Consider the following 27,831-nt stretch of genomic DNA (forward strand, 5'->3'; position numbering starts at 1 on the left):
CTTCGTTTTCTATTGTATTTTCTCATTTTTCATTTTAACGTTACTTTTATACTTGGGGTTAAATCGTTACGAAAAATTATGGCTTTTTCGCCGGACCCTGTGGTCGAGTGGTTAGCACATCGCGCTGTGACGCCAAGGGTCCCGAGTTCGAATCCCGCTCGGGCTTGGTTGTTTGTGAATGTCCATTCATCAATTTCATCACTCATCCCCATCTTCGCAAATTAGCCAAGAGGCACAAAACGCGAAGTAAAATAAACTAAATCAATCAATCAATTGTGGCTTTTTCACCAATCAACTAATCGCGACGACGATGATGAATAGTGCTTAGCTCAAATTGTTGACGCACCTTGAACAGTCAGTCTACTGTGGAAGCTGCTAAAGCAACAAAAGAAAGTGAAAAAAAAGCATTTTTAGGCAATATTATGCCCAATAGGCAATTTCCTCAAAATGGACATTGACAGGTACCACAATAATAACAATATAATAAAGCCCACCACACTACCTCGTTAGAATAGCGCGACTCTAGGCTAGAACGTTTATAGTTTTAACAAAATTGTCACTGTCCGATACGACACTAGTGTTCACAAATCTCTCAACAGATGGCAGAAGTTCAATGTGAATAAAAGTAAAGAAGGGTTCACAAGAGTGAAACAGGATTTCATTAAAAAATGCATGCGGTTTAAACTCTAAAATATGCGTTTTCTTACCTAATGTACCTAAGATTCCCGATTATACGTGAAAGGCGATCAGAGGGAGGTCGAAATATGGAAATATTGCGATTCTTAATGTTAGTTCCATTCTCATGAACTAGATCACCTTGTGTCCTAGAATATGTTTGCTTTAATACCTCTCTCTTGTTAGGTTAGAGGCACATTTCACAGTGGTTACAGTCCAGATTAGCTGTATGTACATAAAGTGACAAATCAAACCATCAACTCTATGTTTTACTACGAGGGGAGTTCAGAAAGTTTCCAGATTCACCTAGTTCAAAATGTCGGAGAAAGTTGAAGCTGGGCAGAAAGATTATGTCTTTTCTACATAGTCACCACCCAATGTTACACATTTTCCCCACCGTTGCAAACACTTGCGAATACCATCTTTGTAAAACGCTGGAGACTGGGCGTTTACCCACGCCTCTGTCGCGGATATGACGTAATTGTCATCTTGAAAATGCTTGCCCCGCAAATACTTATTCATATTAGGGAAGAGGAAGAAATCCGAAAGTGCAAAATCCGGAGAATATGGAGGATAAGGCGAAATATCATAGCCACACTCACGTGCATTGACGAGAACACGATGAGATGCATGGGCAGGTGCATTGTCATGTAGGATGAGCACACCTTTGGACAGCATTCCTTGCCTGCAAATTTTAATTTTCTCACGCAATTTGGCCATAAGGTCTGCGTAATAGTCCCCAGTAATTGTGTGACCTTTCGGAAGGTAATCCGTGAGGTTAACACCACGTTCATCCCAAAAAAACGGATAGCATCACCTTCTTGGCAGCCACTTTGACCTTTGCCTTTTTAAGAGGGTGGGGGAATTACAATGCTTCCACTGTTTTGAACTTTCTTTGCTTTCAGCAACAACACTATAGGATGGGAGCTTTGCCTTGCAGAAAGAGGAATCGGATCACGGCTCTGTATTCGAATTTGTGTATTGTCGCACCTTCATTCATTGAAACACCTGGCACGCAAACAGTAATTGTTCAACTTGTCACGAACCTGAGAGTTTAAGGTTTTATATTTGCAGGAAGTTAAGATTTATAAAATGCTTGTTACTTCAAATAATGTGCAAGCTGTCACAGACAACTATAGTTAGATTGATACAGTTTTGTTTGGAACTTGTGTATATGTTCATAAATACGTCATAATCTGTTCGTGTTGACGTCACTTTTTCATATCAGCAGAGGAAGTGAACCCACCTGAATGTTTTTCAACTGACGACAGACAGCAAACAGGTGAAGGTGAGAAATCAACAGAAAGGTGGTAACTGTTAATGGAATGCCCGAATAGTGTAATTGGTAATTATTTTCGTTTCATTCTGGCTATACTCGAAAATAATAATTAAGTACAGAAACTTTCGTGAATTTACGTCTGTCTTGTCCAACGTTAATTCTATATGCAAATGTGTTTAGTGATTGTGATGTGATTTAATATGCTAAAGAATTGTTCCTCTTCAGGCAGAAACGTAAGCCTGTACCTTGCTTGTAAGTCCACATAAGATAGGAAATATAAGTGATTATAAAACTGCGTTTAACTTTGAAAACAATGTGTTTCTTTTCTACCCCTGCAAGCCCTGATGATTTGCAAAGATTCTCATGTTCCCGACTAACAGAGTAGCGGACTAACTTTCTGACGACTGGTGTACAACCGGAGGACGTTGCACACTGCAGTCATATTTGGCACATAACATACACAAGGTTGTACCTATTCAACTTATACAACTTTGTGTTCCTACGTGAATTATTTCTTTGTATACGAATATGGAAACTTTTTGAACCCCCTCGCATATTTTCTACTTCGTTGTGTGGTGCATTCCCTTTCTGTCTCTCTTTTTCCAGTTACTTAGCGTATTCTTTCTCTCTCGCTTTGTGTGTAAAGGGTGACCTTCTCTCAAGACACTCCACGAAATACACCCTGAGCTGCATTTTGCAAGCTAATGAGGCTCTGGCAACTGAACCCACAACCATTCTCTCTGGAAGTTTTTATTTTGTTGTACCTACATGTATGCTTCCTCTTTCATCTAACTCATCACCATTCATTCCCATCGTTGCGGTTAGCCAAGATTAGCAGAGAAGCGACGTAAACGAAACCATCATCATTATTCTCTCTCGGGTTTCTTTTATTTTTGTTTATAGGTTCATATAGCACTGCCATGAAGGCACATTTGGGGGATGTGGGGCTAGAGCCAAACACATTCTCGATCTCGGCAATTTTAGAGTTGATAATTACGATGCTCCGGCCGCCTTTGCGCCCAGTGTTGGCCCCAGGTACCCATTGATTTGAGACTGGGTGATCCACAGAGCAGCTTTATGCGGGGGCAAGGCCGGAAAATTCCAATCTTAGATCATCCACCCTGGTAATCGAGGTATGGGCGGAGTTTGAGCTTTTGCTCTGGGGGGGGGGCAGACTCTGGGAGAAGCATATGATATTATAAACTAGGGGATATTCAATAACCCTCAGGTATTGAATATCCCCTAGTTTATAACGGGTCCGGAGGCCTTCCCCCGGAAATAAAAAAAAAACAACTTTAAAGCACTGAGTTTTATGCCTTTTAGATTTGAAAATGTTAAATTTCCTCGCTTAAGTAAACAAATATTAATTAGTATATTGGTTGTAAGTTTTAAAAGAAGCAAAACACTACGATTATTGCATTTTGCATTTCATTATTTTTTTATTGATACAATACTCGTATTACTTTAAAAAAGTTACGGTACAATAGTAAGCTTCAGAAATTTTAGAAAAATTAAATTGAAAAGTTCTTTTGATGCCCCAGCAGAAACTGTTGACTCAACACAAAGTCATTTTACGTTTCTTTCTTCAAACTGTACACATCAATGAAATCGTCTAAGGCCCGCTATTGCGGCGCACTTACCGCACATGACAAACGTCAAGATTTGCGGTATGGCTTCATCATGAAGTTAATCATGTGTTATTTTTTAGTCTTTTTTAAGTTGGGGGGGGGGGGCTGGCCCCTCCAGAACTCCGCCTATGCCCGGGTCTCCCGCGTGGCAGTCAGACGCCCTACCAAATAGACCACCGCGGCCTTTGTTATGGTTTATTTTAATGTATTTATTAACCTGTCAAACTTTCTTTCTCCCCTTTTCTCTCTCTCTCTTGTGATACAATGAACCATAAGCATGCCTTACAACATTTTTCAAGATTTATATCCACTTTACAACACAGGGCTTAGAATTTGACCCTTGTAACGAACCTGAGCGTTTAAGGTTTTATATTTGTAAGAAGTTAAGATTTATAAAATGTTTGTTACTTCAAATAATGTGCAAGCTGTCACAGACAACTATAGTTAGATTGATACAGTTGTGTTTGGAACTTGTGTATATGTTTATAAATACGTCATAATCTGTTCGTGTTGACGTCACTTTCTCATCTCAGCAGAGGAAAGTGAACCCGCCTGAATGTTTTTCAGCTGACGACAGACTCAGTTAGAAAACAGGTGAAGGTGAGAAATCAACAGAAACGTGGTAACGGTTAATGGAATGACCGAATAGTGTGATTGGTAATTATTTTCGTTTCATTCTGGCTACACTCGGAAATAATAATTAAGTACAGAAACATTCGTGTATTTACGTTTGTCTTGTCCAACGTTAATTCTATATGCAAGTGTGTTTAGTGATTGTGATGTGATTTGATATGCTATGGAATTGTTCCTCTTCAGGCAGAAACGTAAGCAAATCTGTACCTTGCTTGTAAGTCCACATACGATAGGAAATATAAGTGATTATGAGAGATAAGTGATTATAAAACTGCGTTTAACTTTGAATACCGTGTTGTGTTTCTTTTCTATCCAGAAAGCCCTGGTGAGTGATAAAGAGTCTCATGTTCCCTACTCAAGGAGCAGCGGACTAACTTTGTAGCGACTAGTGTCCAACTGGAGTACGTTGCACCCTCCACCGTCTTAACATTACATTCAGCATTAAAATGCAAATCCAAGATATGACGCAGTAAGTGAAATCGCACTAAACACAGGAAGCCCCCAGGGAGAAGATTAAATCCTTGTGATTTTTTTTTTTTAATCCCGTCGTCCCGCGGCGATGCCGAGAGGAAGTAGCAAGTAGCCTCTAATGGGGGGTTGAGAGAATATAAAAACTGGCGTGGCAAATTCGCGAGTGAAAGTTTGTGCTTTACGATGATGAGAAAGTCCGATCTTCGGGAAGTTATGAATATACGGGGAAAATAGTCGCTCTGGTCAGCCAGATGTAACGAATGATCATCCGCGACCAGAGCTAATGCCACGGGAAAGGGAGAAATCCACAAGCAAACCAACAAACCGACGGTCTCGGAGAAATTCAAACCAACTTTTCATTTTTATTTTCACTGTTATGATGAGAGTCCTGAATGTTTGTTCTCGTGAGCAGATAAGCAATATTTCAGTGCAGAACTACGTTTCATCCCGTGAACAAATACGCAAGCTTTCAGTACAGAACTACGTTTGTTCCCGTGAACAAATACGTAAGCTTTCAGTACAGAACTAAGTTTGTTCCCGTGAACAAATACGTAAGCTTTCAGTACAGAACTACGTCTGTTCCCGTGAACAAATACGTAATATTTCAGTACAGAACTACATTTGTTCCCGTGAACAAATACGTAAGCTTTCAGTACAGAACTGAGTTTGTTCCCGTGAACAAATGCGTAAGCTTTCAGTACAGAGCTACGTTTGATCCCGTGAACAAATACGTAAGCTTTCAGTACAAAGCTACGTTTGATCCCGTGAACAAATACGCAAGCTTTCAGTACAGAGCTACGTTTGATCCCGTGAACAAATACGTAAGCTTTCAGTACAGAACTACGTCTGTTCCCGTGAACAAACCCGTAAGCTTTCAGTACAGAACTACGTTTGTTCCCGTGAACAAATACGCAAGCTTTCAGTACAGAGCTACGTTTGATCCCGTGAAGAAATACGTAAGCTTTCAGTACAGAACTACATTTGTTCCCGTGAACAAATCCGTAAGCTTTCAGTACAGAACTAAGTTTGTTCCCGTGAACAAATCCGTAAGCTTTCAGTACAGAACTAAGTTTGTTCCCGTGAACAAATCCGTAAGCTTTCAGTACAGAACTACGTTTGTTCCCGTGAACAAATCCGTAAGCTTTCAGTACAGAACTACGTTTGTTCCCGTGAACAAATCCGTAAGCTTTCAGTACAGAACTACTTTTGTTCCCGTGAACAAATCCGTAAGCTTTCAGTACAGAACTACGTTTGTTCCCGTGAACAAATCCGTAAGCTTTCAGTACAGAACTACGTTTGTTCCCGTGAACAAATACGTAAGCTTTCAGTACAGAACTACGTTTGTTCCCGTGAACAAATCCGTAAGCTTTCAGTGCAGAACTACGTTTCATCCCGTGAACAAATACGCATGCTTTCAGTACAGAACTACGTTTGTTCCCGTGAACAAATACGTAAGCTTTCAGTACAGAACTAAGTTTGTTCCCGTGAACAAATACGTAAGCTTTCAGTACAGAACTACGTCTGTTCCCGTGAAAAAATACGTAAGCTTTCAGTACAGAACTACATTTGTTCCCGTGAACAAATACGTAAGCTTTCAGTACAGAACTGAGTTTGTTCCCGTGAACAAATGCGTAAGCTTTCAGTACAGAGCTACGTTTGATCCCGTGAACAAATACGTAAGCTTTCAGTACAAAGCTACGTTTGATCCCGTGAACAAATACGCAAGCTTTCAGTACAGAGCTACGTTTGATCCCGTGAACAAATACGTAAGCTTTCAGTACAGAACTACATTTGTTCCCGTGAACAAATCCGTAAGCTTTCAGTACAGAACTAAGTTTGTTCCCGTGAACAAATCCGTAAGCTTTCAGTACAGAACTAAGTTTGTTCCCGTGAACAAATCCGTAAGCTTTCAGTACAGAACTACGTTTGTTCCCGTGAACAAATCCGTAAGCTTTCAGTACAGAACTACGTTTGTTCCCGTGAACAAATACGTAAGCTTTCAGTACAGAACTACATTTGTTCCCGTGAACAAATCCGTAAGCTTTCAGTACAGAACTAAGTTTGTTCCCGTGAACAAATCCATAAGCTTTCAGTACAGAACTACGTTTGTTCCCGTGAACAAATCCGTAAGCTTTCAGTACAGAACTACGTTTGTTCCCGTGAACAAATCCGTAAGCTTTCAGTACAGAACTACGTTTGTTCCCGTGAACAAATCCGTAAGCTTTCAGTACAGAACTACGTTTGTTCCCGTGAACAAATCCGTAAGCTTTCAGTACAGAACTACGTCTGTTCCCGTGAACAAATACGTAATCTTTCAGTACAGAACTACATTTGTTCCCGTGAACAAATACGTAAGCTTTCAGTACAGAACTGAGTTTGTTCCCGTGAACAAATGCGTAAGCTTTCAGTACAGAGCTACGTTTGATCCCGTGAACAAATACGTAAGCTTTCAGTACAAAGCTACGTTTGATCCCGTGAACAAATACGCAAGCTTTCAGTACAGAGCTACGTTTGATCCCGTGAACAAATACGTAAGCTTTCAGTACAGAACTACATTTGTTCCCGTGAACAAATCCGTAAGCTTTCAGTACAGAACTACATTTGTTCCCGTGAACAAATACTTAAGCTTTCAGTACAGAACTACATTTGTTCCCGTGAACAAATCCGTAAGCTTTCAGTACAGAACTACGTTTGTTCCCGTGAACAAATACGTATGTTTTTTTTGTGCAGAACTACTTTTCTGGGTATCGCAATTACTAGACCATATATGTATTGTGACTAAAATAGCCTTTTTCTACTAACCCGAGAGATCGCAACTACTAGATTGATTTCATTTTCATTCAGCGTCGCTTTTCTGTCACATTTGGTTAATCGCAAAGATGAGGATGTGTGATGATATTATGAAACTAATGAAGAGATATTCACAAAGAACATCCAAAGTAAGAGAAGAAAATACACGGAATTGGGGGAAGGATATAAAAAAAACATGTTGAACTCTATTGGGATGGGGTGGGTGTGGGAAGTGGGAGGGAGGGTAGAGACATCAGTTGAAAATCAAATCAGAGAGACTGCTGGACATAGACAGACAAGAAATACTAGACGACAGTCAGACAAAGAATTCACAAGGGATCAATTAAAATGAAGGGAATGGGGGGAAAGCAAGATACATAAATTTGGTAGGCAAAAAAGAAAGGGGAGGGTTAGCATGGTTCAGACTGGGGGTTGGAAACAAGTAAAAATGAAGAACGAAGCAGGGGAAACGATGTGCTCTTTGTGCGGGGAGGGAGAGGCGGACAAGCATCTGCTATCTGCCTGCCCCTCTACGCGTGATTTGCGAGACAAGTGGGTTAAGAACGTAACAGGGAGGGGAATAATGGAAGTGGTAGAAGATAGAAGAGGAATCAAAAGTGGGACGGTGCAACGACCGGGGAGATGTTTGTGGGAAGTGAGGGAACGACGAGGAAAGGCGATAGCGGACAGTGATAAGAACGAAGGATCCCCATAAAGTGACCCTAGCTCATAACGTGTAATATGGAATTCGTATTGTGCAATATATACAGGGTGATCACAAAGTAGGCGTACCCCAATTTTATTTTCGACACTACGATGGTAATAGTCGGATTACTTGATATGAACACATACATTTGTCATTGATTAACCACCACTGGGACTTCTTGAGGGGAACGTCACCTCCCGGAAAAAGGTCCTATTCACACTTGCATCGTGAGGTGTGCCAAAATATGGCGCAGAGTTCGGCCGTGCCACGAAAAAGACGGTCTCCATACCGATGTTCCGGACGCTTAAACCATCAGGTATGTGTTCATATCAAGCATTCAACCATGACCATCGTAGTGTCGAAAATACAGGGGAGTACGCCCACTTTGTGACCTCCCTGTGTGTGTTTTTCTTTTCATTTTTCTTATTCATACATGTATCAAATGAGATAATGGTTGTAAATATACCAATGTGAGTCAATATCTAGTGCGTACAGCCCATGGCTCGCACAAGGAAATACAAATAAATTCAAAGGAATACCCATGTCCAGATCCGGATTCGAACCTGGGCCCCCTGTCAAGCTAGCGCACTGTGATAATCACTACTTCTGGACTTTATTTAACATCGTCACTGGGTTTATACAAACCGAAGCAGTGGAACGAATGATTTTTCGCTCCAATCACTACTATTGTGGACGAGTGTATGCTCAGACACCAAACCAAAAGCTTTATAAAGCAGAAATAATGATGCTATAATTATTCGCGATTAAAACCGTAATCAGGTGAATACATGCAGCGTGACATTTCTAGGCCAGAAGATCATTTTGTAGCCCCGAACCCTTCACTTCCCACCAGCGCAATGGAACGTGTTCTGCCACCATCACCAGAGATTTATCGCTCAACCTTAAATTTTAAGAGATTTCCAACTGGAGACGTGAATGAACAAATCATAATTCTATAACTTTTTATACATTAAATGAAATTATAGCTTTTGGGGGGAGGAACGAAAAAGTTCAAATGTAACTTTTCGCTCCTCGACTAGTTTTATATTTGATTCATTTTGAATCACTATTTTGCCACTTTTGGATAATCGTGACGATGAGGTGTGCTACTTTATACACGTCCTATAGGCAGGAATATACAAATAAATAAGTCATGAAAATAGGCAGCAACCAGAAACTTATTAATTAATTTTCTTAGTTCCACTCATACTGACAGTAGTGTCTCCAATGGAAAGGGGGGGGGTGATAGGGGTCATTACCCCCTTTGGAAAACATTGCAAAATGAAGCCTGACTACTAAAAAACTATACGTAACCCACCCCCTTTCGAAAAATCTGGACACCCCAATGCTTACTGCATGAATTTTTTGTATTATATTGTATTTTTGCGTTGCGTTTCCGTTACTTTTGGATAATAGAGACGATGAAAATAATAAATTGTGGACTCTTTACGGTGCTACTGAAGGTTGACATGGTCTCACGGTCCAGCGGAAGACCAAAAACTTTGGTTTGAGTTAGTGTTTTAAGACCACTTTATGCACAGTAAGGCTAATCGGGACTGGACCTACATTTTAAAGTGGCATCCGAACCAATATGTGCCTCCACCGGGAATCGAACCCGGGACCCCTTGATTACAAGGCAACAACGCTACACTGCGCCATCGGGGAGGCCCACAGAAAAACTTTGTCAAACACTTTTAAGTTTGTTACTTGTATGTCACATAAAATAATAACTCACAAAACACACAATAAATGTATGAATTGAAGCAAAAATGCATACAGTCTGTAGCTTATATCACATATTTAAGTGCATCATCGAAAAAGATGTAGGAAGGTGCATCAAAAACTCATTAATTGATTAATTAAAGTACAACTCGACATAGTAAAATACTATGCATTTTGGCGTTACCTTTACAAACAATATACTTAAACTGTAAACTTTATTCTTGACGAAAACTCATGAAGCGATGCGTTTAGTTTTCTGTATGTTTGTTATTGGCTCACATCGCCTATTCCTTGCAGTTTCTAGCCATCGGTACAGCTATTTTTGATCCCTGATCTCCGCGTCTTCTTAGGGAACTTCGAAGTAATATTTCCCCCATAATTTGTTTATCGACCCACACGTAATATCCTGACACTACTAACTTATCAATTATCAAAATCGTCCGTCCTTGCGCCATTTCGACTGCTATTGATTCTGCCATATTATTTCGGTCAAGGGTTCTCCTTCAGTCAATCATTGAATAATGAAAAAACTTTGAGCCGTGTTCCGCTTCAATCAATTCAGCGACGGAATCATCACAGTGATCTTCTTCCAAAGGATACCGTTTCATCATACTTTCAAACTTCCAAATCACCTCTTGTAAATTCAATTTTCTCTCCATAAAAGCAGCAAAGGATACGAAACTAACAATCTTCAGACAACATTCATTACTTTCTAAATTGAAGCTCTGCATAATTGTGCTGTACAAAAGAGATGGTCCTTATATTCCGTTTGGCTCTTCCGCCCCTCAAGAATGTAGGCCAGGTTTGGTAATACATTGTGAAAGAACAAATCGTAGTTGCTACCAGATTGCATTGTAACATTTTCTTGGATTGGATATGACCAAGATGTTTTCTTTGACATTTAACATGGGCTACGATTGAACTTTGCACAGGGAACATGCTTTAAATCCAAGGTGGCTCGATAACAGGTTAGTCGATGACGGGCAATGAACAGGCATTCGCTGACCAGAAATGACGTCAAGCGTGAAAAATATAAGTTGAGACATTTTGAAAAGTGTCCTAACTTCAGACCCACCAATTGTTTTAGAGAGTAGTGTTCAAGATTTTGGAATGAGGCAACCATTTCAAAACAGTAGCATACTTGTGACAAATTTATAATCTTTACTCAGTAGCCTATCTAACCACCTTCATCATGACCAATAACGTTTGAAGTCAACAGCTCCACACTTCACCTTAGGGCTCATCTAGTCCGGTACAGAACTGGTCATGTTTGCTAAAATGGAATGGAATAATTATTTTCGACTTTATTGTGAGACTTGACTCAGGCCGTGTTCCAAAGGTGCAAGACTGTACTTGAAGCGAGCATCCTCCGAGCATAGAATAGTTCCGAGTATGGTCTTCAAGTCGTGGACTGGAAGTGAAAGTCGTTCGAATTGCACTTCGACTGCAGCGCCAAATACGATCAGTAGATAAAACTGAGTACTCGTTTTCCCCACGTTTTAAACACTTGTTTTTCACCATAGAAATCGCGTTGCATTTTCAAATGTTCGTACACATACATTTCCACACATTAGAAGCACTTTAAACAACAACTTGCTGACCCATAACGTATATTTAACCCGTGTTGCTGGCTTTCTATCTACGCGATTTTAAACAAACGAAGAACGAGTGTGGAAATCACGTAACCGAGTCAGCTTCCATCTGCACTGCGAGCTATGCACTTGCGTACTCCTGTTCTTGGCGCTTTCGAACTGTACTAGGTGACGTCACTTCCGCCAAAACCATGCTTCAAGTACGTACTTCGTACTTTTCGGACAGAGCCTCAGTCTAGGAGAAAACTAAGTCCAATCCCGATTAGCTTATGTGTGCACAAAATTGACTTAAAACAAAAAAGTCAAAAAGTGAAAACTGTTACAAACGTTGAACTAAATATCTTCATGTCATCATGTGGAATGTTTTTTGTTTCAAACTTGTTCCCGTATTTGTAATGTTAATGAAATGTAAGTCAAAAACCTAAAATTGGCCTCCAGTTTCCAAAATAGTCGTCTTAACACGACTTCGATTTTAGAGAAATGTTAGTGTGTTCTTAGGAAGTAGTAACGGGTATTGGGTGCCAAAACTGCGGGGGAGGGGGGGCATGGAATGGGGTAAAAAAAAGCAAAAAGTGGGAATATTTCGGCCAAATCTCTTACTTGTTCTGTTTTCGTAGTTGTTGGAAAGTCTAATTTTACTAGATCCAGAAACAATGGCGACGTGCGCACAAGACCTGAACTTCCCGAGCAGCTGCGAAACGTTCAAGGCAATCGCATCGCGTGGTCAGGTGAAGAAATATGGCAAAGGGTGGGAATCGGGCGGAAACATAAAGCTGTTTTCTCACAGTTTATTTCTGTTTAATTGCCCCGATAGGAATCTCCCGTGTGCTCACACACTCCGAAGGTCGCAGCCTTGACCCTCGGCATCTTCTTTGGGGGAATCGATCTGTGATGATCCCTGGTTGTTGGTTTACTCTGCGTGCGAGTCAACTGTGGTACATGGGAAGTTTCCCAGGGCAGACAAAGAGGAGATGGGTTGGTGACACGGGAGCAGCAAGTCAAGGTAAGGGTTGTTTCCAGGGTTCTTGAAAGGTCCACACATTCTAATGGGTTCTGCAATTCGCGATTAAAATTATCCGATAAGCCATCAGGTGAGATTTTCAGGAACCACTCCACGTAAGACACCTCGCTTCGCCGTGTTGAAGCCGTTCAAAGCATGGGGAACATGCGAAGAAGTAGCGTATATTGTTCAGTTTTTGCTCTAAATCGTTTTGTGGTTCGGGACAAGTGAAAAGCTTACATGTGTTTTCCACCCCGTGGAATCAACAAAATGGAATGTTTAAATAAATCAGAGAAAACAACTGATTGACAAGATTGGGGTAACTGAAATGCGGCAAGGAAATTACGATGAATGCACGAGTCTGTTCACTCTATTTTCCGAAATAATTTTTCGGAAATATGATTTTATTGGGATGGAAGTAAGTTTTAAATTGTTCTTTATGAATATAACATTTTTTCGAAAACAATGTATTATGTATGTAATTTGGAACAGGTGCAAGTCGATTATGTGCAAAGATGAAAATAGTTTGAGAATTAATTAATGTCCGTAATCATAAAGGTAAGTCAGAAAAACATATATGACATGCTAATGTTGTTGTTTCGTTCCGTACGTCAATTTTCAGTAAAGACTGAAAATAGCCTCAATGAAATTGTTGTTATTATTATTATTATCATTATCCGGCGTTGTTATTAAACCAGCCTGCCTCTTTGGGGAAAAAAATTCAACAGCATGTTTTCATTTATTTCCTCCCAAGCTTTGCAATACAGGTGAATTGCTTTGAAAAACCAGTGCGTATACATTAGTTACGTATGCGTTTTCCGTGTTATTTTTATTATCATAATTAAATGCTTTGCTCTCAGCTCAGCTTCACCTTCGATATAGTTCCTGGAATTCACATCGTATTCGCAATATTTAAATATAACGCGTAATTTAAACGTTTCTTCCATACCAGCAATGACAACACGCTGCTATTACGTACTACTACTGAATGTAAACAAAGATCTATCCTACGTAGAGCGGCCATATTGGAAGCGACACTAGCGCTCAGGTGGTAATTTTAATCGCGAATAGAACCGGAACCTTTTCCTCGCACAATTTAAATTCGGTCCAAGTTGCGTATTGTTTAATTGGAAAAAAGTTCCTGGGCCGTATTTAAAATGATCCGGATAAAGGGTTGCTGGACCGAATTGAAATACTTTACATATAAAAAAGTTCTTTACGGTCCAGAACAAATTTATGCTTGCTGATTTTCTCTCTTGGACCGGAACTGAATTTATTTATAATTCCTGGGACGTTTAACAACCCTGCCCGGGACGCCTTGAACACAAGGCGACGAGGTTAACACCGTATCTTCCTTCCCTTTTCGCCGAATGGCCCAGAGGCGCATTTTGTCAGATTTCCCGCCTACGTAAGCTTTTCGGCGAAAGGGGAATTCCCGTTTCACCGAAAATTTAGAGCTCAGAGAACCAACTTCAAATTCTATTTTTGTCTTTTCCATCGAAAAGTAGGCATAGTCACATGAACCCTTGAACCAATCGACTTGGTCCAGTCGCCAGGGGGAGGGGAAATTATTGAGTTATTCTGCTTTGCGAGACATGACTGAAAACAGAACAGGTAGCGAAGGCATCCCCAACAAGGTCAAAGCGCGGCGAAGCATATTGAGTCCTCTAACTCATTGAGTCTGAGGGTACACTCACCTCACTTAGTACTCCGGCAGTTTGTTTCTTTATACAGCATATTTGCAGAAGACATAATTCAACATACAAGTGTATCAATAAACGCTGTATAAAACACAACTTATTACTAACTTCGTTGACCCTGCACAAAGGGTAGAATTCGGATCAAGAGAATTTAGGACTTAATTGTGCCCCTCTCAAAAGTTTGGGGCGATACAATGTACCCCCGTTTTCATGTCGCTGATAATAGAATGCGTTTCAAATATAATATAATGCAAATCAACGAAAATAATAAAGTTTTTTTCCAATACTGTTAATAATATTGTACATGCCGTAGCAAGGTAGTGTGTAGTAGAAGAAACGAATAATAATCTGTGGTAGTGTCGAGTTATGTGCATTTGCATCTTAGCCATATTTTAAACGCACTACATTAAGTGAAACTTATTCAGTAACCATTTGTATTTAGTGTCCCACCACACTCAATTGACGATATTATTATTTTCTCAAACACGAACAAAATATTATTCAAGTTTTTCATCGTTTCTTTCTACTCCCAGAAACTTAGCTATATTTTAAACTCATTACATTATGTGAAACTTATTCAGTAACCATTTGTATTTAGTGTCCCACCACACTCAATTGACGATATTATTATTTTCTCAAACACGAACAAAATATTATTCAAGTTTTTCATCGTTTCTTTCTACTCCCAGAAACTTCCGTTCAGGATTTTTCACCATTTAATTGATCATGGGAATCAGTGCCATCTGTTGACCTACTGCTTATTTACAAGATCTTTGACCTAATGTCCAGAAGCTTGATACAATCTTCTATGTTTAGTGCAAAATTTCGTGTAAATCAATCAATATGTTATACATCCCAGGCCAAGGTGTGGGTCCGTGGATAACATCATCGTTATTCCAGATATTTAGTTATATATCTTATACAAGGCAGAGTCAAATGAAATCCTTCATTTGTTTTTGTTTCTTAGTAGTAGATTTCTGTATGTAGGATTGAACAAGTTTGCTGCATGTTAACACAGACCCAGTGGCGGCGATTACGAAGGCGAGGGGGGCAGTTGTTCCCCACTTTTCGCCACTTTTGCCCCCGTACTATGCTAAATCTTATCTACAAAGCAAAATATACTGTATTTGCCCCCCCCCCTCAGTTTTGGCACCTTGCCCCCCCCCCCCCGGTTTTGGAACCCAATCGCCGCCACTTCACAGACCTATTGCTGATCTACAAATATTTTCAACTATGAGTCTTTGGGGTCCACGTGCAGTCACTTATGAGCCACTGCGAAGGCCTTTCCACCCATCTGCCTGCAAACTGAGGTCATTGTCGAACTTTCTCGTCCATTAGATTTCATTTGCCGAGAAATTTCTGTAAGTTTTAGGCTGACAGAGGGCAAGAAACGCTCATCTTCACTGGTGCAAGTGTGTATAGGAGGCGCCATCTTTAAAATAACAAAAATGGCGTCTTGAAGCTCATTTGATTTAATGTTGCAGTCTTGAGGTCGTTTTGTAAATAACAGTTGATCCCTCATATAAATTTGAGCTGTATACACTATGCCTTACAATTTTTATTGGACTTTTTAAGATTTTCGTTTGTCTCTTGTAATATTTTAACATCTTCCCCCCCCCCCATTCTTAGACCTATTCCCTCTGTGAAGGCTCGGGGCTGCACCCCTCAAGCCCCCTAAATCCGGATCTGATAGATCTAAATAGTTACATCCGGTGTGTAATTCGGATACCAAAGTACTGTTGTCAAGTATTACTATTTTATTTCGAAAAACACCATTTTCAGTCATCTTGAATATTCTTTGAGTGGAATATCTCAACGCAAGTTGAATTAACTTTCTTCACAGCGTCGCCGTGACCTTCTAGTGGTCTCGGATCACGGTTTATAGTTAACAGGAAACTGCAAATTGACCACGGTTAGAGTAAGGTCGATTTGTGTGACTTACGTCATTCACCTTGTCATGATGGTAATAGATGGCGGAATCTGTTCAAGATCAAAAGTTTCAGCAAAATCTGCCCCAAGAAAACAGCAAGATTACATTAACATTGCTACCTATTAGCAAAATAGAGCATTGGCCAAGCCCTGATTTTCTACTCATAGCAATATGTGGGTCTATCACAATACTTTTTCTTTTAAAGTAGCTATCTTTTACAGAGTATTATTTTTTTAAATGGAATAATTACATCGCTGTGTAAAATTGTTATGGATAAGAACAATAACATACTGCGGTATAAACAAGCATACGTAGCATTTAAATTAAGTGTACATAATATTAATATTGAAAAGAATTTTCACTAAGTAAATATGTTTTACAGAACCATAGAATTTTGTACACAATTACTATGCAAAGTAATGAATACCTTAAGTTGAGTGATCATTTAAGTGTTGCAAAGGAAGTGATAGAATTGGCAACTGATGAAAAATAATTATTGTTTTTTAGTTACAGTCAAATTTGGCTAAGATTCAGCACTTTGTCTCTTCTATAACAGTCATGTAAATAAAAATTACATGTAGAAAATAAATTAAACATGTTTTATTACATATATATTTGTAGAATGCCCTAGAATACTCAAGATGTACAATAATTTATCTATTACTTATCGACGCCTTCTGAAATCTAACAATCTCTGGTTTGGATCTCTTTTGATTTTAATTTCTTTTAAATGTACGGTGTTGATACACCGTTCAAAAGTTTGCTTACAAACTGAATATTATTGTTTAGAAGCTTATCTTTAATATACATCAGCTCAAGATAAGACATCCATTAGTCGTAACGGTGTTCAAAGTAAGGCAAATGCATTGAAATAATAAAAATCACTGACAAATTACTATTGACGTAACGAGATACAAATACAAAGAGTGAGTTTGTTTGTATACACAAACAGAAACAGTCTTTTTTAAACAAACCTTCCTGGTAGGTTGTTTCCCTTTTTAACGGAAAATCAGTTCTAGGCACAGGTCTGTCATACTGTACCAATCTAAAGGCTACTGCGGTATTGAACCACAACAACACACACGCAAAAAAGCTGTTTCGCTCTAGAAAGCAAGTTCTACCAGTCTTTTGAGATTGCAACATCACGTTGAGGGAGGAGAAAGCATCGTGTTGAATCAGTCACAACAGCGAAATGCTGTAAAACTAAAGCAAAGTCAGGGGCAACCTGATCACACAATTCTCTCAAACTCAAAGACTGCCTAAATACGTTAACAAGTGCGTTTACATGATTACAGGGAAATATATCGAAAATGCATTGCTATAGTTGAAAGTAATGAACAGACGTAAATTTTTACTTGCTCAAGAATCCAAGAAATCGTCGATTAATGCGTACGTAAGTCGACCGTTAATTTGTCCAACACGGTTGCATACATACAGCATTGAACGAGGCCTCAAGGAGCAAAATGTATTTGTATTTTTTGTTATTTAATGTTACTTTTCTACCACTTTGGCTAGTCGCTATGATGATGATCAGTGATAATTAGATTAAATTGATGAAAGAACACTTATGTCGACGCAAGGACTCGAACCTGGGTACTTCGGTGGCGAGATTGAAAGTCGACCACTTAAACACGCTCAGCAATATCTTCATCTTCAAACGAAATTCCTTATGAGGAAGCAGTACGTGTAATTGGGATAAACCCCGGTAGAGAACTTCATCATGTCCGCTTCCAGGCAAATATCGAATCGGTTTGATATTTTGGGTAAGTTGGAGAATATGATGGGGAAATTAGACGTGTTAAGGTTATCGCCCACTGAGACGCAGGAAACGCGCAGCCACGAACCTCCGAGTGGAAAATACCGCGCCGAACCGCCTACAGCGGGGCTAAGCATGACGCTTGCCGGAGCTAAACGAAGAGACGCGGAATTACACGAGAGGGCATTTTGAGACGCGGCCAACGGAAAAATTTTCCACCCTGGAAAGACTTCTGGCACGGAAATTCCTCGCTTCGGTTTCACGGTGGGCGTTACACCATTTGATTTCAATAGAAGCAGACAACAGGGCCTCCCCTATGGCGCAGTGGTAGCGTCGTCGCCTTGTAATCAAGGGGTCCCGGGTTCGATACCCGGTGGAGGCACATAGTGGTTCGGCTTCCACTTTAAACTGTAGGTCCAGTCCCGATTAGCCTTACGTGAACAAGGTGGACTTAAAGCACCAACTCAAGAAGCAGACAACAGAAGTTATTTTGCAGCGTTTCTCTGCGTCTCAGTGGGCGTTAAGTTAAGCTTTACAACAACAGGGTTCCATCAGCTTCTGCATGGGTCAGCTCATATGGAAATGTCGTGACGTGTAACATTCCCTTTACTAAGAGAAGCTTCATATCCTCTTCAAGCTCGGTGTTGTACAACGTCACTGTATCAAAATGCCACACCCAACCACATTATTTTTTACGAAGATTGTGGGTGTGCTACATACATGGGCGTCCGGAAAGGGGGGGCAAGGGGGCCGTGCCCCCCCCCCCCCTGGAAAATGAAAGTCAACCAAAGATTATGTATTTCACACATATAATTTCATTTTAGCCACAATAATATGTGTTAATTATTGCATGAACACCATAAATTCAAATTTAAGCAATGTTTTTTTTAGGGAACAACACTATTTTGGGGGAAAATATGCCTTGTTTGCCTCCCTGCAAAAATCCTGAGGACGTCCATGGCTACATAAACGTTTCTGTTTTCTGAAATAATGTCTCCATTCAAATAATATGCTCCAGTGAAACGTGTTCGTTTAATTTTTAACTAACCAACACTCTAGCCTTCTTAAACCCGAAGGTTTATGGCTGCAGCAACACAAGCCTTCCATCTGTCTTATCCTGGGCAAGATCAATCCAATCTTTTCCATCCTTAGCGATTTCCTTTAGGTCCATCTCAACGTTCTCTCTCCATCTTCGTCTTGGCCTTCCTACTGGTCTCTTACCATCAGGCTCCCCAACAAGAATCCTGTAAACTCTTCTTTCCTCTCCCATTCGTGCCACATGGCCTGTCCACCTAAGTCTCCTTGATGTAATTATTCTAATAATATCTGGACAAGAATACATTTCTGCTATATTATAATCGTCAGCTAAATGTACTCATCCCTGTACATATATCATAGGAGTTGCATGTATGTGCTCATGGACGTCCACAGGATTATTTCCAGGGAGGGGCAAGGAAGGTATTTATTTTCCAGGGGGGGCAAACTAGGCACATTCTCTCCAAAAATAGTGTTGTTCCCTAAAAAAAAAATTCTTAAATTTGAATGTATGATGTTCAAGCAATAATTAACACTTATTATTGTGGCTAAAATGAAATTATATGTGTGAAATACATAATTTTTGGTTGACTTTCATTTTCCATGGGGGGCCACGGCTCCCCTTCCGGACGCCCATGTAATGTACTCATAAAACAACATGTGATGCTTTCCTGTTTCCCAGTTGCTAAGTAGCATCGTCGCTTCGTCACTTCTGGGATAATGATGGGTGAAAAGCCACGACACGCGAGCGGTATCAGCTTGCAAGACGACAGGAAAGTTTTTTTTCCTTTCCAGTAATTGTTCCTCGCTTGTCGTGGATGTCAAACGTCAATCGCTCTCTTAAGTCTAACCTTGACACGAAGCGGAGGGTAAAAGCCTTTATCTGATCGACTGGAAGCCACGAGAAAGGCAGAGAACAATACCTTCATGTACCTGGGAGAAAACGTGAGAACGCTTCATATGAGGAAATTTGGAACATCTGCTTTCTCCGAATCTTTGATACTATCAATGTAATTGCTTCTCTATTAATTCTTTTCACAAGTTTAGCAAGATTTATTCCTCTTCAGAGTGAAATTATACGTTTGCGGTCTGCTATAACATCAAATTTCCTTACGACATTATAATGTAGGAATGTAAGTCGCGTTAATACAAGTAAAGAGACATTAGCCCAAATACGGTTACTTATCCACACCCCCAACACCCCCTAAAATGTTTTGCAAAGGCCCAATTTATGGTCATTTTGGCTCCAAATATACCGGTTCACCCCACAAAACACGAACTAACACCCCCCCCCCCCTCCCAATGGAAAATTCAGAATAAACCTGTTCCCCAATTATATTTTTGGCATTTTTAGATGTGTACAAGTACTTATTTATTCTTATTAATAATAATAATAATATTCTGAATTGGTTAAAATCCAAAAATCCTTGATGAGATTAAGTTTCTACTTAAAAATAAATATACTAATCGCAAAAAAGATCCCGGGATTTTCCACGAAAAGTGGAAATTATTGTTTTTAATTGCAATAAAGTTTAGTTCTTTGTGAATGCATATAATTTTCATATTCACCAATAAAAGTTACAGGCATCTGCAGCCAATTAGCTTCACTGAGAAATGAAGTCAAAATTTACTACATTTGTAAAGCGTCACGCTCGTACCACATTTTCGTGCATGCTTTTTTCATCCATTCAGGCTATGTCATCATTCTCAAGAACTTCATAATTCTATAAAATCAGTTCATTATGAATACTTTAATCCAATGTTATGTGTAGAATCTTAAATTTTGAGTGTAAAATGTCACACACGTAACGCTGGAATGCCCCTCCCACAATTCTGAACTGCTTTCAGATGAGCAGGGAGTATGAAATTGCAACGTGAAAGATTGTCTATCTGTGAAACATAATTACAATAATTAATTTTTAATAAGATCTTTCCTTTACATTACGAGGGCCGCACTGAAAGTTTCGGGAAAATGACATAAAGAAGAAGAATGAAAGTACATCAATTGTTTATTGCTTTTCAAAATATTCACCCTTTACAGCAATGCATTGTTTCATGCGATGGAACCAATTTTTGAAACAGTTATGCCAGTCTGAAGTTGGTACCTGCGAGACATGCATTTCGTACGCTTCGATAGCCTCTTCGGGAGTGAAAAATCGCTGACCACGCAACTTGCTCTTGATTGTTGGGAACAAAAAAAAGACATGGGGCTAAGTCAGGTGAATAAGCTGGATGAGTCATGAGTTCAACTTGTTCATGATCCAGAAAGTTTTTTCTGTCAGATGTTGTGTGCGAGCTGGCATTGTCGTGATGCAGAATGATTCGACGATTGGGGTTTGAAGTTCGGAGCACATGGAGTACTTGCGGCAGGCAAATTGTGGTATACCATTCTGCATTGACTGTTCTACGATTCTCTAGTGCAACAGTCGCAATGTGACCTGATTTACCGAAAAAAGAGGCAACCATTTTTTTCGACGCACTGCGTGCACGATCAATTTTCGATGGTTTCGGCTCATCCTGAAACACCCACACAGCAGATTGTCGCTTTGTTTCAGGTTCATAAGAGTAAATCCATGATTCATCGCCTGTGACGATGTTAAACACAAGATTTGATGATCCCGACTTGAACCGTTTGATCATAGCCTTGCACCACTTCACACGGTCGTACTTTTGTGCTTTTGTTAAATTGTGTGGGATCCAACGGGTACAAAGCTTTTTCACACCTAAATGATTGTGCAAAATTGTTTGTATTTGACTCATGCGAATACCTAAGGAACCCTGAATTTCGCGATAAGAGACGTGTCGATCACTGTTGATTAGTTCACGAACTGCATCAATGTTTTCTGGCACAATGGCTGTCGATGGGCGGCCTTCACGAATTCCATCACTAAGGCTAACCCGGCCACATCTGAATTCTTGGAACCAGCGATAAATTGTCGTCTTTGATGGGGCATCTTCGTGAAAAGTTTCCATCATTCGAGTAACACACTGTTGCTGTGTTAAACCTTGCCGAAAATCATAATAAATCATGGCACGTAATTTCTCTCTTGTTAATTCCATTTTTTTTACAAACACCTCACTTCAAACTTCTATCCTGAAACGAAAAGGAATCCATGTTACATCAGTCCTTGTATTTACAGTCGACATATATCACAGTTTATAAATATAACAAAATCTAACAGATTGCATAGTTGCCAGTACCTGATTCCTGAATCTTTCAGTGCGGCCCTCGTATTTAAATCTTTGATTATTTTTCAATAAATATTGCCTAACTGAACGTTTAGTAAACAGGCTGAGACAGAATATTTGTGTGTAACGCTGAGCAAAATTCAAGATTAAACGTTGAGACAAGTTTCTTCACGGCTTTACAGTAATATCTTGAACAGTAAAACCTGCTGTCTTCTGTGTACAGTCTAGTTTCGCTGTAATATCGTTAAGAAATAAAACAGAGAAGGAATAAGTCAAGTTTTTTTTTCTATCCAGGACGTCGAGCACATCCTCCAGCAGCTGGACCCTGGAGGACATGGAGTCATTGGATTCCAGGAATTCTGCCAGGGAGTCGCCTCCATTCTGGACGCCCAGACACGAGCTCAAGGTAAGGTAATTGGTCTTTCAGGTTTACGTCACTACTCTTTGATCGAACCTCGTACATGCAAATTAACGTCTTGGGCAAACATTTAAAAGATACCAATTGGACCGACAGATGTCGACAGTTACCCATTTTCACAGTTCTTAAAGAAGGTTGACACTTTTATCTGACCTCTTTAAATAACTTAAGTGACACAAATATTTAAATGCTGTCGTAAATATAACACTATAAACTATATGTGCTAACATATCCATATCAGGAAGAAACTCCACGAGTTTTAAATAGCCTAATTTTGTTATTTGGTAAATATTCTTATATCCCAACTGCAGGCACTACCAATTCGGATTATTATATATGTCAACAGGGCATTGTTTATTATTATTATTATTATTGCTATTAGTTCCAATCCACCCTCCTAATATATTGGACAAAAAGTTGTTTTTAAATTTAGACATGTCGAGTTGGCAATAATTTGGGATTACACGTATATAGTCAATAGCCGTAACATATATTCCACCTGTAATAAATGAACTATTAATTATTATTAAAAAAGGGGTAACTTTCGAATAAAAAGACGTAATATTATATCCAATTCGGGGTATTGACGACGCCGGAGGGAGGAACGGACACCCCCCCTCCCTCCACCTTTACTGATCCCTAAGCAGTAAGCACACATGTGAAACTGGATAAATAAATGTAGAAATTTAAGTAAAAAATGCTGGCTCGCTCAAGACTCGAACTCGGGTCACAGTGTGCCAGAGGCCAAGGTTCGGGTTCTGGTCTAGCCTATATTTCCCCCCTCCCCCATAAATTTGTACATATTACATCCCCTATGTGTGCTAAGAGCTGCGGATAAGTACATATGATCTCTTAGTCAAACACGTTTTTCTTTGTATGATATTTAGGACTGTCTATTATACATATAATTCGTTTCACGTTAACTGTAGAGCATTCTTTTTAGCGATTTATGTCCTTTCGGAGCAATAATACGAATACTAAAAAAAAAAACACTTTCTTTTTGTTTCTTTTACAACGGTAAATTATTTCAGATGGACACTCGCACATCTTCAGCCGACGTACTGCGTAATTTAAGCAGTACAATGTTGATTAACTAATTTTTACCTTTTCTAAAATTAATTTGAACAAATTGTCACTTATACACCTAGGATAATTCAAGACAGTTACACGAAGTAATAGAAAGTAATGTTTAAAAGAATCTAACATTGTCAGTCGAACTGTAAGATTGACAAAAGCGCTGTATAAATAAGTGAATTGTTGCACTATTACGTGAAGCGAGTAACCGCCATCCCGCCATTTTTTCTGAACACGCCCCTGATATCAGGTAAGAAAATATAGGAAAATATTCACGTGAAGCTCAAAGCAAATACAAGCCCAATTACGAAATAAATGCAAGTCACATTTTGTTAACATGGCTGCTAGAGTTTCCTTTTATCGCCACTTGAAGGCGCTAGTGTCGACTTTAAAATTTCACCGTGACTTCTAGTATTTATAACTTCTTTGGAATTAGTGATGGGTTCAAGCCGTTCATTTGTGCGAGTCGACTCATGAGCGCTCGCTCACTGAGAAGAGTCGTTCAAATGAGTCGTTCAAAAGAGTCGCCAAGCTTCTTTTTCTCGAAACACATGCCTGAAGAGGAGGAAGGGGGTAGGAGGTGTTGAAGCAGATGATTGTATTTAAGTAAACGAACACAACGTACGTCCTTCAAGATTAATAAATTGTATTGCATTTTTGTGTATATGTGTGTGCGTGTAGCCGACTAGATGGCCAAGATTCTGAAGTAATCGACATTTGATCTTGCCACAGAAGTTCCCGGGTTCTAGTCCCGGTCTGGTCAAGGATATTCTTTACGAGTGTCCCTTCATCTATATCATCACGCATCATCCTCATCGTCGCGATTACTTAAAATTTGAAGAAAAGCGGCATAAAATAAGAAAAATACAAATACGATTCTGTATGTGTATGGATATACATATATGTGTAAACAGTAAACACACACACACACAAACAAAATTTATTGCACATACTTGTTTTCATTACTCTGCCTCATGAGTGAGATTTTCTATATTTGTATCTTGTTTCAGTTTACATTTCATGCTGCGGATAATGCAAATTATGCAGTACGATAGCATACACAGAAATGCTATATAATTATATCAACCTTTTATTAGTAATAACGTGCATTTACATATTCTTCCTTTTTTTCATTCGATCACTGGTTTTAATTTCGCAACAAATGTGAGAAAGCGAGTCAACAAAATGCACTCCAGATCTACGCTGCGACACATCATCGCTCGTTCACGACTCTTGAAACAGCACGAAGAGTCACAGCACAGTCCCACGACTCTTTCCCCATCATTCGTTCACGACTCTCGAGACGGCACGAAGAGTCATTAAGCACCTTAACGACTCGCTCGCCTTAGCGACTCTTCTGCTCACTCATCGTTCACGACTCTCGAGACGGCACGAAGAGTCGTGGAGCACCTTAACGACTCGCTCGCCTTAGCGACTCTTCTGCTCACTCATCGTTCGCTCGCGAGTCGCGAGCTCTCTTACACAAGGCGCGGCGGCGGCAGTCTCGCCAGCAGACTGGATCTACAGTTTAAAGTAGGATCCACCCGCTCGCTCTCCGCGGATGGCTAACAGCTGTGTTTAAGAAATATATATCGCTCTTGTACATTATCCATGTCCATCCCATATCCATAGCTTTTTGTTGTTCTACAGTCATTCAATATAAGTTTCTGCCAATATCATAATGTATGATCGAATTTCTATAAAGCGGGCCAAATTATACGTATGTATTTTTTTTTAATGTTGCTTTCTACTAGTAAAACACCTTAACACGTAGGCTCACCGCAGATGGCCAACAGCTGTTTATATCACTCGTGAACATGACCCATGTCCATCTTACGTAGTTGTTCCTAATTCTGCAGTCATTCAATAAAAGCTTTTTTGCAGTATCATGTACGATTAGATTTATGATTAAACTTCTATATTTATTCTTTAATGCTGTTTTCATTAGTAAAATATCTACACGTTAATGTTAATGAAATATTTCACGTCATATGAAAACGATTTTGTCAGACAATGTTTAAAGTCCACTTTTATGCTCCAATAGGCTAATCGGGTCTCCCCGATGGCGTAGTGATAACGTCGCCGGTAATCAAGGGGTACCGTGTTCAATACAAAGTGGAGGTTCGGATCCTCCTTTAAACTGTAGGTCCAGTCCCGACTATCCTATCTGCACATAAAGGCTAATCGGAATATTGTAATCAAGAGCTCTGTGCCTAACACCTCAAAATTTTTACAAGACTCCCCTAATATTTTATACTAACATTTAATTTCTTGTAATTTTAGCGCTAATGGTTTGGCCGAACTTGAAACTACAGGACAAATTTGTTGGCTGTTCTTCGCTGCCCGTCATGGGCTGAGGTTGCGCGCTCTCTCTCTGCAAACAACACTCGCGAGTCGCGAGCTCGCGAGTCGACTCTTTCCTTCGTTCAAAGAGTCGCTAAGGTGTGCCACGACTCTTTGAACGAAGGAAAGAGTCGACTCGCGAGCATGCTCCTTCCCCTCTCATCGTACACGGCACGTTTCAGCCAGCTTTACGGGAAAAGGAACAGAGAGGACCCCCCCTCCCTCTCCTCTCCAGTCCCCATTTGCTGCCCGCAGAATCGACTTGCTTTCTTTCAAAAATTCCGGCCGCCAGGCGAGTATACACTTGCGCATGCGCCTTCCTCGCAAAATTCGTGGAAAGGAGAGGGAATAATGGAATAATAGTTGCTTGGCGGGCGGAGGAGTCGTGGCACACATACGACTCTTTGAACGTGTCGTTCAATTCTGGTGAACGAGTCGTTCACCGCTCACAAGAGAGAGTCGTTACTTTTGAACAGGGAGTCGTAACGTAACGAAATGGAACGGTATTTTCAATTACGGTTTCCGTTAAGTTACAACCAGAAACAGAATAACTTTTTTCGTGAACAGAAACGTTACCTCAGGTATATAAACATTACGTTACAGGTGTGCATAACGGTACCGAACCATAACTGATCTCTAAAGGAGTAGGTCTTTACGTGACACTTTAACGTTCCATCCATTGCCGGCAACCAGTAACGTTACAGGGTAAGAAAGAGGTTCGTCACGTATTGACTAGTAACTTTAGTGTGTGTGGAAAGTGATAGTAACGTTACTATTAACCAGTAACTTAATTGAGGTCACGACTGTAAAAACGTTACACTCCTTTTTTCAAAACAACAACGTTATTTATAGCTGGTATCATACAGACGTTCCGATGTGCAATACCGTGTCCGATGCCGTGTTCCGGAGAGAATAACATAGGTCTCTCGTATAATTGTGCTCGTTACTTTTGTAACGTTACAGTTCTTTTCCTCCACAAAAGTCTGTTTCCAAAAAGTGATACACATGTCCGTTACGAATAGCAAATACCGTTATCGAAGGCGTTTTCGAAGAAGCCTCATAATTATGATCGGCAGCTTACTAACATTACAGTACTTTGACCCCTTGAAAGTCACTAAGTTATAATACGTATTTTCGTTTTGGATGTCAGTGAAAAAATTAAATTGTAAAACAAAACGTTTGAAAACATCCGTAAACAAGATTCGGCGTGACTAAAGTTCTGGTTATTGGAATTTACTTATTAACTATGTATTTATCACAAATATATTTCTTTTCTGCATACTTAATCGCTTTATGTGAATTTGTTCTAATTTGATTATTTATGCGAGATGAATTTTAACATGTACGTTCACTTTATACGATAGCAAAGCAAATGTTTGTTGAGGGAAAACGTTTATCTCTCTCTCTCTCTCTCTCTCTCTCTCTCTCTCTCTCTCTCTCTCTCTCTCTCTCTCTCTCTCTGTTTACATGTGTTACATCATTTTTTTTTTAAAAAAATACAGTTGTTTGGCGATGAGAATGATTCGTGCTTAGATTAAGTTGCTGAAGGACGAAACATAAAGGACCAACCATGGTCGAGCCAAAAAATCATCCGTGCCACGCGTTCGTCCACCTAAGCGAGAGGCAAGCTTTCTCCTATCAGAAGACGAAAAATAATTGCTTGTTGCGCGACCTTGAGAAGGCGAACCGAACTGATAGCAGCAGCACCACGCAAAATCGGAAAATCTGAATCCTGAAACTTTGTACACGTGACCTTCGATCACGAAGCATCCGAGTAGACAACGCCTCCTTGGGGCGATATGAAAGGCACTTTTGGCAAGTAGAAAATGCGTAGAAACGAAATGTTAGATGGAATTGTTGTACGAAACAAACGAAACCGCGTTTGTGCAA

The 27,831-nt window shown here is 39.8% G+C and overlaps 1 protein-coding gene across 4 annotated transcripts in view; it reads left to right on the forward strand.

The window, feature by feature from the left end:
* The window catches only part of nuf (rab11 family-interacting protein nuf), a 315,659-nt gene that overhangs the window by 112,369 nt on the left and 175,459 nt on the right, over positions 1-27,831 (forward strand). For all 4 annotated transcript variants that reach the window (XM_083136507.1, XM_083136509.1, XM_083136510.1 and 1 more), the window contains exon 2: positions 22,401-22,512. In XM_083136507.1, the coding sequence (XP_082992633.1) occupies positions 22,401-22,512 (112 nt within the window). The remainder of the gene's footprint in view (positions 1-22,400; positions 22,513-27,831) is intronic.

The sequence above is a fragment of the Lepisma saccharinum genome, chromosome 15 (genome assembly GCF_977018435.1).
Source record: "Lepisma saccharinum chromosome 15, izLepSacc3.1, whole genome shotgun sequence".
In the NCBI taxonomy this organism is placed as follows: Eukaryota; Metazoa; Arthropoda; class Insecta; order Zygentoma; family Lepismatidae; genus Lepisma; species Lepisma saccharinum.